Raw genomic sequence first — 13480 nt, 5'->3', positions numbered from 1 at the left:
CACAAGTACATTCGCCCCAATCTGTCTATTCCATTTAATACCTTACATATACACCTATTGTGTACACCAAGAAAACGGAGAAAACCACTAGACCATTCAGGTATGACCTAAATCAAATCCCTTATGACTATACAGTGGAAGTGAGAAATAGATTTACGGGACTAGGTTGGATAGACTGAGTGCCTGATAAGCTATGGACGGAGGTTCGTGACATTGTACAGGAGATAGGAATCAAGACCATCCCCAAGAAAAAGAAATGCAAAAAAGCAAAATGACTGTCTGAGGAGGCCTTACAAAGAGCTGTGAAAAGAAGGGAAGTGAAAAGCAAAGGTGACAAGGAAAGATAGAAGCATCTGAATGCAGAGTTCCAAAGAATCGCAAGGAGAGATAAAATAGCCTTCCTCAGTGACCAGTGCAGAGAAATAGAGGAAAACAATAGAATGGGAAAGACTAGAGATCTCTTCAAGAAAATTAGACATGCCAAGGGAACATTTCATGTAAAGATGGGGTCGATAAAGGACAGAAATGATATGGACCTAAGAGAAGCAGAAGATATTAAGAAGAGGTGGCAAGAATACACAGAAGAACCATATAAAAAAGATCTTCATGACCCAGATAACCACGATGGTGTGATCATTCACTTAGAGCAAGACATCCTGGAATGTGAAGTCATGTAGGCCTTAGGTAGTGTCACTACGAACAAAGCTAGTGGAAGTGATGGAATTCCAGTTGAGCTCTTTCAAATCCTGAAAGATGATGCTGTGAAAGTGCTGCACTCAATATGCCAGCATATTTGGAAAACTCAGCAGTGGCCACAGGACTGGAAAAGGTCAGTTTTCATTCCAATCCCAAAGAAAGGCAATGCCAAAGAATGTTCAAACTATGCACAATTGCACTCATCTCACATGCTAGCAAAGTAATGCTCAAAATTCTCCAAGCCAGGCTTCAGCAATACATGAACCATGAACTTCCAGATGTTCAAGCTGGTTTAAAAAAAGGCAGAAGAACCAGAGATCAAATTGCCAACATTGGCTGGATTATCGTAAATATAAGACAGTTCCAGAAAAATGTCTATTTCTGCTTTATTGACTGTGCAAAGCCTTTGACTGTGTGGATCACAATAAATTGGAAAATTCTGAAAGAGAGGGAAATACCAGGTCACCTGACCTGCCTCTTGAGAAACCTATACGCAGGTCAGGAAGCAACAGTTAGAACTGGACATGGAACAATAGGCTGGTTTCAAGTAGGAAAAGACTACGTCAAGCCTGCGTATTGTCAGCCTGCTTATTTAACTTATATGCAGAGTACATCATGAGAAATGCTGGGCTGGAGGAAGCACAAGCTGGAATCAAGATTGCCGGGAGAAATATCAATCACCTCAGATATGCAGATGACACCACCCTTACGATAGAAAGTGAATAAGAACTAAAGAGCCTCTTTGATGAAAGTGAAAGAGGAGAATGAAAAGCTGGCTTAAAGCTCTCCATTCATAAAACTAAGATCATGGCATCCGGTCCCATCACTTCATGGCAAATAGATGGGGAAACAGTGGAAACAGTGTCAGACTTTATTTTGGGGGGCTCCAAAATCACTGCAGATGGTGACCGCAGCCATGAAATTAAAAGACGCTTACTCCTTGGAAGAAAGTTATGATCAACCTAGACAGCATATTTAGAGAAGGCAATTGCACCCCAGTCCGGAGCTTTTGCCAGGAAAATCCCATGGATGGAGGAGCCTGGTATGCTGCAGTCCATGGGATCGCTAGAGTCAGACACAACTGAGCGACCTCACTTTCACTTTTCACTTTCATGCATTGGAGAAGGAAATGGCAACCCACTCTAGTGTTCTTGCCTGGAGAATCCCAGGGACGGGGAAGCCTGGTGGGCTGCCATCTATGGGGTTGGCACAGAGTTGGACACGACTAAAGCAACTTAGCAGCAGCAGCAGCAGACAGCATATTAAAAAGCAGAGACATTACTTTGTCAACAAAGGTCTGTCTAGTCAAGGCTATGGTTTTTCCAGTGGTCATGTACGGATGTGAGAGTTGGACTATAAAGAAAGCTGAGTGCTGAAGAATTGATGCTTTTGAACTGTGGTGTTGGAAAAGACTCTTGAGAGGCCCCTGGACTGCAAGGAGATCCCACCAGTCTATCCTAAAGGAGATCAGTCCTGGGTGTTCATTGGTAGGACTGATTTTGAAGCTGCAACTCCAATACTCTGGCCACCTGATGCAAAGAGCTGACTCATTTGAAAAGACCCTGATGCTGGGAAAGATTGAGGGCAGGAGAAGGGGAGGACAGAGCATGAGATGGTTGGACGGCATCGCTGACTCGGTGAACATGGGTTTGGGTGAACTCCGGGAGTTGGTGATGGACAGGGAGGCCTGGCATGCTGTGGTTCATGGGGTCGCAAAGAGTTGGACTCTACTAAGTGACTGAACTGAACTGAATTTCTTTTACTAAAATTCCTATTCATATCCTTGTTCTATCTCTTGTTCCAAGCCCACATTGGTGATCTAAAAATAATATGTTTACATATGTTGCACTTTATCTTCTCCATTTCATTTCATATTGACTTGTCCTCTCATTAAGGTCTTGGCATCTTTCCTCCCTGCCCCTCCCTGCCCCTCCTCCCTCAATAAAAAGTCTGTGTTTTACCTGTCTCAGAGGATTTGCATCCTTCAGGAACTTCCACAGCTATTGGCTCTGGTTTCCTTGGCAACCCTTGCCTCTCTTATTTTTTTCTGATTACTAAGATTTCTGATTTCTAAGAGAAATCTGAGTAAATCACTGATAAGCACTGACCGTAAATAGCAGAAGGAATTAAAGTGCTCAGCACGGTCTCTGAGAAAAGGAGTGGGCAAACTTAGAGGAAATAAAAATACTGAGCCCCAAAGGGATGGGTGTAAAATGTGTGAAAGTATTGATTTACAAGGTTTGTTATTTTCATTGTGAATGCACTGTTTGGAGTGTTGTTGGGGCTGATCTAGACAATGACCTCAAGAGCTAGGCAGCTATACCATCTAAGCAAGCAAAATTCTCCTAGGCCTAGGTAAACCAACAAGGAGTGTAGGAAATCATATTCTAGGTTATTGTGGGAAGTATAAAACACAAACCTCAAGAGGTGAAAAAAAAAGATGTAGATGAAATTTGCTCTAATGTTTACTTTAGAAACATATTAGTATACAATGTAAAGAGGACTGCATGAGAGTTGTAATGATCAACCTTAATTTTAGGTTTGTTGAAGTGTTAATAAAATATAGCAGTGAGGTTTTGTTATTTTATACAGTATATTCTATATTCATACTCTGATAGTATTGCTTTCATTAAATAAAGATACCAGGATGGAGATTAGATGTTTGTCTAAAGCTAATACAGATAAATAATTTCCCCCTAAAACTCAGAAATAAAAGTGCGGTTCACCTTAGAACCACACTTAATCCTCCAGTTGTTGTTGGGTGTTGGTGAACAATAAGCTATTTAATAAAATTTTCATTAGAAAAAGTTGGGACATCCAGTTGTCAGAAGGCACTTCCTCCTTCTAGTCAAAGCAAATTTATCATCATCTAGATTCTTAGCCATACCGTGAGGAAATTAAGAAGTGCTAGTCTGTAAAACTAGAGTGAATCTAGTTTATTCAATACTTAAGTTATATAATAGTAGAGTTGTTGGTCGAATGCTATCTCTGCGACATCTGAATAAAATGTAAATCTGTTGTTTGCTGGTGAAGTTATTTACTCATTATTTATTGCTATAATTGATAATCAATATATTTCATCATATTTAGTCTTGACACTGATAACAAGCCAGTCACCGCCCCCCCCCCCCCCCCCCGCTCTACACACACACACACACACACACACACACACACACACACACACACACACCACACACACACACGACTCCACCAACGGGAAAATCCCACTTTAAGTCCTTGGATCTAGTACTTTTCCAGACTGAGCTTGGATTTGTCTCTCCCCGTCACCTTTTCTAACTCATTCTCCTAATAGTTTTGCTGGTTGGAGTACTTGCCCAGCAACACCCTCCCCGCCCCCGCACCCGTTCAGAGGTAAAATCTGATTGGGCAAAACTGATCAGGGTAATCTCATTGGCCACAGGGCTTTGTTACCTGAGCCAATCAACACTCTCCCAGACATGAAGACTGGACAGGGTCATCTAATAAATGCCGAGCCCCAGAGTTGTGTGGTCCTGGGCCTGCCTTCCACACCGGAAGGAGGAGGCAGGAGGCGAGTGTTACTGCTGACAGCCATCTTGGGTCCTTGAGGAAGCTGGTCTTTTGAGGATGTTCCTAACAGGGAGAAGGTGCCCTGAGTCACGGAGAAACTGACATGCAATTTGGAAGAGCACCTCTTGAAGACCTAGCTCTGTACCTTTTTGTTATGTTAGTCAGTAAACCCCTTTAAGACCGTTTCAGTTGAATTTACTGTTATTTGGTTAAAACAACAACAACAAATTGATATTTATTTACTCTTGGGCCTTACATAAGAATCCAAGAAACTAGTAGTCAACTGAAGTGTAGTCAGGTTGGGGTTATTTAATAAGTTTATTTAGCCTCTCATCACTTAGTTCTCTTGGTACATTTTATATACTTTGCGGTTTTATGTTCTGGCTGATTGATTCAACAACTGTTCATTATTAATATTAAGCATTCAATATGTCACTATCTGTCAGGCACTGTGCATACAAGAGTGATAAACAGTTTCAGTACTGAGAAAGGTCAAAGGATTAGTTGAAGATGTGGGCAAGAATATCAAGGAGGCATGCAAAGTTAAAATGGGAAATCAGAAATAAAGCGAAGAAGGGACAGCTATTCAAAGTGGTGTGGTGTTGGAGAGAAGAGAGGGAAGGGTAGGTATCATTAGAAACTCTTAAGAAGGAGTTACCAACTTCTGTTTGTGCCCTGGACCTCTTTGGCAGTATGATGAAGCCTAGGCAACCATTTTCAGAACAATGTTTTTAAGTGTGTAAAAATACTTTGGATTAAGAAGGAAATTTAGAGTAATGAAATAGCTATCAAAATATTTTTTTGAATGTATGATATAGTAATATATGTGCTTCTTTATTAACAGAAGAACAAAGATTATCAGTAGGCATAAATATTAACCTAGTTTTGAGGTAATGATGAATGTAATGATATTTTGAATTATCTGCAGCAGCTGTAATGCAATACAAAAATATCTCTGGTTTCTTTTGGTTGCAAAGGCACAGGTACCTCTAGTACTATTGTGGTTTGTGGCAGACATTCATAAAAGAAGGATGTGCTGAATTTTTTGTAGCGGTTTCATTCAATATAATTTCCTGGACTCCTGAATTCTATGCCAACTTAAAAAAAAAACAAACCCTTGTGTGAAAAAGAGATATAATTTGAACTAATTCTTTACAGATTGAATAAGGTATTTAGGTAAGTGAAATAGAAATGAATTCAGGATATGTGGAAGAGCATATTCAAAGGCATGGAGGCTTAAGAGCAGATAAGGACTCTCAACAGGCTGCTTTGGTTAGAGTGAAGAATCACTTTGGCATAGTGGGAGGAGGTCAAGCTGGAAAAATTGGTAAAATCTCCTATCTTTGGGATACTGGTTGGGATACTGGGATACTGGGTACATTATAGCGTTGTGATTCTGACTTTAATGTGTTTGAAATCCTTTGCAAACTCTCTACTGCCTAGCATATATAGTCCAAGTTTCATATAGTTGCTCCTTGTAATCAAGTCTCAGCTTTCCTTTCTAGTATCATTTACCACTTTTCCTGACATATTATGCTCCAATGATTCTCAAATATCATTCTATATTTACACATACTATTCTCTTTATTTCTATTCAGCATTTGAATCATCACTTCCTATGCCTCAGTTGTCTCATCTGTAAAACAGGGACAGAAAGTACCTCATAGAATTGTGGTGGGGATTAAATAAAATGGTTCTAGAACTTGTTTGAACAATGCCTAACATGTTAAGCTCTCAATAAATGATAGCTATTATTGTAACTTTTATTATCACCTATAATATTTTTTCCTCTTGCCCAGTTGGGGAACTCCTATACATTCTTTAAAACCCGGTCTGGACATTACTTCCTCCAGAAAGGTTTTCTGATCATGCAAGTTTAATTTCCTCCAGATAGAATTAATAACTTCTTCTTCTATCAATTCAGTTCAGTTCAGTCGCTCAGTCGTGTCTGACTCTTTTTGACCCCATGGACTGCAGCCACCAAGCCTCCCTGTCCATCACCAACTTCCAGAGTTTATTCAAACTCAGTGTCCATTGAGTCAGTGATGTCATCCAGCCATCTCATTCTCTGTTGTCCCCTTCTTCTCCCGCCTTCAGTCTTTCCCAGCATCAGGGTCTTTTCAAATGAGTCAGCTCTTTGAATCAGGTGGCCAAAGTACTGGAGTTTCAGCTTCAACATCAGTCCTTCCAATGAATATTCAGGATTGATTTCCTTTAGGATGGAGTGGTTGGACCTCCCTTCAGTCCAAGGTACTCTCTTCTCCAACACCACAGTTCAAAAACATCAATTCTTCTGTGCTCAGCTGTCTTTATAGTCCAACTCTCACATTCATACATGACTACTGGAAAAACCGTAGCCTTGACTAGATGGACATTATCTCATATAATTTTGATTCTTGTTTTACATACTGTATTATGTAGGAGTTACTTCTGGTGGGGGTTGGGGGTGTTATGGAGGTAGTGATAAAGTTGGTTTAAGTTGAGAGAAGCAGCTGTCAGGGTAAATGGGACCTTGGACGGATAAAGTAAAATTTAGGACATTGATGACTCCTCTCCCCTCCAGTTCCCAACAGCTTTAGTTATTTTGTCAAAGTGAGATTCATGTATTTTAGAATTTGACACGAGGTCAAAGTTGGCCATGAATTAGTCCAGTGATATTTCAATTACACTAGTATTGTTTCTCATCAAGGTGCACTCCTCATGCTTTAACTGACGCTTGCCCGAAGTTCATTCATCCAACAAATATTTGAGTGACCTACCCTCTCTGTCTACTGAATAGTCTGTTTTCCAAGGTCAGTTTCTAAACTTTTGTGGTGATTTGACACTTCAGCACTAAAATTTGCCTCTCCTCCCCACCTTTTTTCCCCCGTTCATCCCAACTCTTTGCATCCACTTCATTCGCAGTTATATCTTGTGCTCAAGTGCTTGACTATTTTTCCTCCTCTAATGACACACACACACACTAACACAATGTATGGCACGAAGTAGATGCTTAACAAATGCTTATTGAATAAGTGTCCCGTGCATTTTAGTGACATCATATCCTGTGTGCCTGGGTGTCAGTCTGCACTCATCTCCAGGAAGCTTGGAGGTCGCAGGGTTTAAGTCACTGTTTATAAGGTGCATCGAATATCTCAAACGCAGGCCCAGGTTGCAGACTTCCCACAAGAAACGCAGCCATCGGTAATGCTTCTTCTGGTTCAGAGACTCCAGCTGGGGGCCGAAACCCGCTGCCTCGTAGGCGCCGGCGTCCAGCAACTCTGGGAATAGAACGTGCGAGGGCGGGAGCAGGCAGCTCACTTATCGCGGTGTTTCCTTTCTCCTCCCTCCCGGGGGAGTTCTCGCGAGAGAAGCCAGGGGAAGATGGCCGTGCCCTGTTTTTCGGATTGAGGCAGTGGCGGCGGCTGCGGCGGTGGGGACGGGAATCCTAGTGTCGTGGGCACTTGAGCTGTAGCTCCCCCAAGCGAGCGCGCGTCCCTTCGTGCCTAGGCGAGAGCCGGCTCTTCTTCCTCCGGGAGATGCGTTTGTCCCGGGCTCGGGGGCGCTCTGGGAGTTCATGCTGCGCTGGAGTATCCTGGCCACCGCTCTAATCGCCTTGTGCCGCCGCAGCGCCAGCTTCGTCGCCAGCGGTGAGCCTCCTGGATTCCCTCTCTGCCCGTGGCGGCGATGACCGGGGAGAAGATCCGCTCATTGCGGAGGGACCACAAGCCCAGCAAAGAAGAGGGGGACCTGCTGGAACCTGGGGATGAGGAAGCGGCGGCTGCCCTCGGCGGCACCTTTACAGGAGGCAGGCTTGGCACAGGCGGCAGCGGCAAGAGCGGTAGAGCCTGTCATAAGATCTTCAGTAACCATCACCACCGGCTACAGCTGAAGACAGCCCCGGCCTCCTCCAATCTCCCCGGCCCCCCGGCCCTGCCGCTGCACAATTCCTCCGCGACTCCCATCTCCCAGTCCCCGGCGCTTTTAGCGGGCACCAGCCCCATTGCTGTCGTCGCAGGTGGAGGCGGTTGCCCTGCACACTATCCGGTGCACGAGTGCGTCTTCAAGGGGGATGTGAGGAGACTGTCCTCTCTCATCCGCACGCACAATATCGGGCAGAAAGATAATCACGGTGAGGAGTGCTCGCCCTGTCCACCTTTCTTTCCTAGAGCCTGCGCCTCCTCAGGCCTCTCAAATCCTAGGTTTCTATACATCCGAGGCTTCTATCGGACTCTTCTTTCCTCTCCTTTGCCCATCGTCCGAGCCAAATGCCCGTAAATCATGTAATAGCATGCCAGTGGTCTGGGGATTGGTTCTTGTGGGTGCAAAGGAATGTTTCTTCCTTGCCTTCTTCAAACTATTAGAAGCTGTTTTATCTTTGAGTCAGGGCTTTAGTTGATTCTTGACAATAAGAAATTTTAGACTGCCTCTCATCAAGCCTGGTCGTCATCCTTGTTTATTGAATTGTATCTTCTCTTTCTGCCCCCTCTCCACCCTTGGGATCTTGAATTTTGAACATATAAATTGTCCACCTCCCTTTATTGTCCAGGTACAGACCCCAACCTGGCTGCAACTGGTTATGATTTCTACACGCCATTAGGCTGTCTGTTTCTTTCTTTTTCCTTCTGGTTTTAGGAAGCTTAGTTTGATACAAAGTGTTTACACTTTTGCAAGTGTTTTGATTTCTGAAAGCAACAGTACCAATTTGTTGGCATTTGATACCTAGAGCAAGTAGTGACTTCCAAGTGGCTAAGATTTTGTTGAAGCAGAGCTTAGAGTTTTACACTTATTTCACATAGGTAATTGCTGATAGTAATTAAAACATTACTTGATGACCTGTGATAAAATAGTACTATGATTTTTCATAGTAACTTCCTCATATCCTACATAACAACATGTAGTGTCATTTGTTATTCAAGGACTGTATTTCTATTTTTTGCTTTATTAGCTGATTTTTTTTGGTTTCTTCTAAAAACATAATGTGATTGAGTTGACTGTGATAATGTGATTATCACTTGACTGTCATAATATGATTGACTTTATTTTACTGTGTTAAGCCACCGTAAAATAAAGCTAATGTAAACACTGATATTTTCAGCATTTGACAAATAGGCCATTTTAAACTGGGTACTTGGCAAATATTGTTAATAGTTCGCTTTTAACCGAACATGAGAATTGTATACACTCAATTAGAACACACTCAATTCTGTGCTCAAAATAGTATAACATATTAATGAAATACATGCCTGTTGAATTAGCTTCCTGAATTCCACTGGACTCTAGGCTTCTTATCTACAATTAGGGCAAAAACTGAGGATAAAAAAAAAAAGACTGAGATTTCCACTGTTTGTATAATTCTCTGACAACTGCATTTGTATTCTGAATTTACAATATTGTAATGTTACTGTCATTTATTAAAAATCAACCCCCCCAAAATGTTCCTAAAAGTTGCACCCAGGTTTTCATTCTTAAGTTTATTTAATTACTATTGTTGCAACAGCATCATATTGTTTGTTGATAGTAATTATATGTTAACCGTTTGGGAAACGGTTTTTAGTGGGAGATCTAGTGTAGCTTTGAATGTTTAGAATGTTTTTCAGATTTGATCTTCATAGTAGCTATATGAAAGGTTTATCTTATGGCCATTGCACTAAAAATATTGCCATTTAAGGGTTCCATTACAAATATACCTGAAAAAAGTTGAAACTTTGTTTTTGAGGGATGATTCCCTTTGAAAGAAGCGAGAGGTGACTATGACTGACTATGATAGTATGATGTTCGAGCTGATTTTTTTGATTGATCACAGAAGGTACTGAATTGCATATTGAGCTTGCATGTCTGTCATCTAGAAGATGAGAGCTGGTTTGTTCAAGTACAAATTCTGCTCAAAGTAATTAGAATCCTAAATACCTTTAAACTCTTTTCCATAGCCTACTGACATTCTTTTTAAAAATCATTTTGATATACTAAATGCTTGCATTGTACTTAGCTGCTCTTTGTTGATTTTTTTTAAAAATTGAAGTATAGTTGACTTACAACGTTTCAGGTGTACAGCAGAGTGATTCAGTTATATATATATATACACACACACACACATGTATTTTAGATTTTTTTCAGATTCTTTCCTGTTTTAGATTATTACATAATATTGAATATGGTTCCGTGTGCTATGCAGTTCAGTTTAGTTCAGTCGTGTCTGACTCTTTGTGACCCCGTGGCTTCCTTGTCCATCACCAACTCATGGAGCTTGCTCAAACTCATGTCCATCGAGTTGGTGATGCCATCCAACCATCTTATCCTCTGTCGTCCCTTTCTCCTGCCTTCAGTCTTTCCCGGCCTCAGGGGAAAGTGCTATACAGGAGGTTCTTGTTAGCTGTTTCATATGTAGTAGTGCGCATCTGTTTATCCCAGTTTTTAGCCCCCGCTTCCCCTTTGGTAATCATACATTTTTTTTATGTCTGTGAGTCTATTTCTGTTTTGTCAGTAAGTTCATTTGGATCGCTTTTTATTTGTTTGAATTCATTAATTTTTGGCTGCACTAGGTCTTCATTGCTGTGCTGAGGCTTCTCCTTGTAGTGGCTTCTTTTGTTATGGAGTACAGGCTGTAGAGCACTGGCTCAGTAGTTGTGGTACACAGGCTGAGGTGCCCTGAGGAATGTAGAATCTTCCTGGACCAGGGATCGAGTCCGTGTTCTCTGCACTGGCAGGTGGATTCTTAGTCGCTGGAGTACCAGGGAGCTGCATATCACTTTTTTAGATTCCCCATACAAGTGCTGTCTTAAGATACTTGTCTTTCTCTGACTTACTTCACTTAGACTGATAATCTCTAGGGTCATTTAAAGTTGCTGCAAATGGCATTATTTCAGTCTTTTTAATGGCTTAGTAGTATTCCATTGTCTATATATGGACTTCCCTTGTGGCTCAGATGGTAAAGTGTCTGCCTACAAAGCGGGAGACCTGGGTTCGATCCCTGGGTTGGGAAGATCTCCTGGAGAAGGAAATGGCAACCCACTCCAGTATTCTTGCCTGGAAAATCCCACGGATGGAGGAACCTGGTAGACTACAGTCTGTGGGGTAGCAAAGAGTCAGACACGACTGAGCGACATTTACTTTTTTAGATTCCCCATATAAGTGCTGTCTGACTTACTTCACTTAGACTGATAATCTCTAGGGTCATCTATGTTGCTGCAAATGGCATTATTTCAGTCTTTTTTATGGCTTAGTAACATTTCATTGTCTATATATACCACATCTTCTTTATTCATTTATCTATCGATGGACATTTAAATTATTTCCATGTCTTGGTTATTGTAAATCATGCTGCTGTGAACTTTGGGGTGCATTTATCTTCAAATTAGTTTTTGTCTTTTCTGGATATATGCCCAGAAGTGGGATTGTTGGATCCTCTGTTAACTCTAGTTTTTTAAAGACCCTCCATACGGTTCTCCTTAATGGCTGCACCAATTTACATTCCTACCAACAGTGACATTGTTGACATTTTTCATGAATATAACCAGTGTTTCACATACTGGTGGAAACTGTAATTGTTGTTTTCTGCAGTATATGGATACATTCTCATCTCCTACAGTGAAGACTCCTAGGAAGAGTAGCTTCTATTTAACGTTGTTCTTGTTTAGTTGCTAAGTCATGTCCAACTCTTTGTGACCCCATGGACTGTAACCCACCAGGCTCCTCTGTCCATTTGATTTTCCAGGCAAGAATACTAGAGTGGGTTGCCATTTCCTTCTCCAGGGGATCTTTCCAACCCAGGGATCAAACCTGTGTTCCTTGCTCCACAGGTGGATTCTTTATCACTGAGCCTCCTGGGAAGCCCATTTCTGTTTAATATGCTACTTCTTCAATCTTTTTGCTTATAGCTGCATAATTTCCCTACTATGTTTACATTACTTTTACTCTTCAGAGTTTACTAACCTGGATATTTCGTTAATTTTTTTTGGAGTATTTTCCCTTTCAAATTACAGAAGATAAAGGCATTTTAAGTTGCCCAGCAAAAAGAAGCTATGTATTATATTTGGATTGTTAAAACATGATAAATATATAGCAGAATCATCTACTCATTCAGGTGCATAGCAGAGCCATACAATTAAACCACATCATAGGACATAGTTGTGTGTTCACTTGACATTCCTTCCATAATGTAATGATGATGATGATCATGATCATAGTTTCTCGAACATGTCAACACTATGGTGTGTTTACATACATTATCACATTTAATTCTTACAATAACCCTGCAAAGCAGATAGTTTTATTCTTGTTTTAAAGGAGGAAACGGAAGCCTCGAGGCACAAGGAAACTTTGCCAAAGTTGCATACTTAGTGTAAGTTCCAAAAGGAGGAACTGAACTAACAGTGAGGGCTTCAAAGCCCATGATCAACCTCTGTAAATTTTCTGTTAATCAGGACCCACTAATTTGCAAAGAAGTCAGTTTTAATAATGTGTATGTGGCATTTTATGGCAAAGTTCTTTGATATATATTTTCTCATTTAGTACATATAGAAAGATAATGCTATTAAACAGCTCTCAGAGATTTCCTGTACAGCCCAGACCTCTCACTATTGTTGTTTTTCTTTTTCTTGTAGTGGCACGGATAGATGCACTGCCTTGTCCACATGATAGCCCTTTAGATACTTTACAAGCAAGAGCTGTCGTGTTCTTCCTATCGTCAAGTTAAGCATTTCTAACTTCTGTATCCATTCTTCATAGGACATGACTTACAGTGCTAAGAATGGTCCCTGAGACATAATGAATACTATAAAACTGTATTAAATAAGTAAATGAGGATCTTACTCATCTTTTAGTGACTCTCTAGTTGCTTAGTCTTTCCTTTGAAGATGGAAAGAACCAACCTTGTGTTGAAGTTATAGTAGCCTTATAAACAAAGACAAAGAGATTATATTTATTACTTTAAGTGATACACATTCAGTAATGTGGATTACTAAAGAGCACACTTTAAATAATACAGTGAAATAATATGTGGATTTTTAAAAATGTTGTTTATTCTCAAGCGGTTGTCTTCCTATTCTAATCTCTTCTTGTGCTTTTTCTTAAAACCTCAAAACAGAACTTTACATTTACTAATATTTATCTTGTTAGTCTTGATCCTTTATTCTATCTACTTTGAAAGCTTATTGAATTCTACAGATAGTAGATAGTACGTGGTCATCTGTATCTGACTTTTTGTGACCCCCATGGACTGTAGCCCTCCAGGCTCCTCCGTCCACGGAATTTTCCA

General features: G+C 40.9%; 1 protein-coding gene across 1 annotated transcript in view; it reads left to right on the top strand.

Annotated features, from left to right (window-relative positions):
* The first annotated feature begins 7590 nt into the window (after positions 1–7590).
* Positions 7591–13480, top strand: part of ANKRD13C (ankyrin repeat domain 13C) — a 90680-nt gene continuing 84790 nt past the window's right edge. The window contains exon 1 of the mRNA XM_004002076.6: positions 7591–8356. Within this exon, the coding sequence (XP_004002125.2) occupies positions 7912–8356 (445 nt within the window). The 5' untranslated portion in view covers positions 7591–7911. The remainder of the gene's footprint in view (positions 8357–13480) is intronic.

This window comes from Ovis aries, chromosome 1 (genome assembly GCF_016772045.2).
Source record: "Ovis aries strain OAR_USU_Benz2616 breed Rambouillet chromosome 1, ARS-UI_Ramb_v3.0, whole genome shotgun sequence".
Taxonomy (NCBI): domain Eukaryota; kingdom Metazoa; phylum Chordata; class Mammalia; order Artiodactyla; family Bovidae; genus Ovis; species Ovis aries.
The sequence above is the reverse complement of the archived record's forward strand: the minus strand, read 5'-3'. Positions and strand labels throughout refer to the sequence as shown.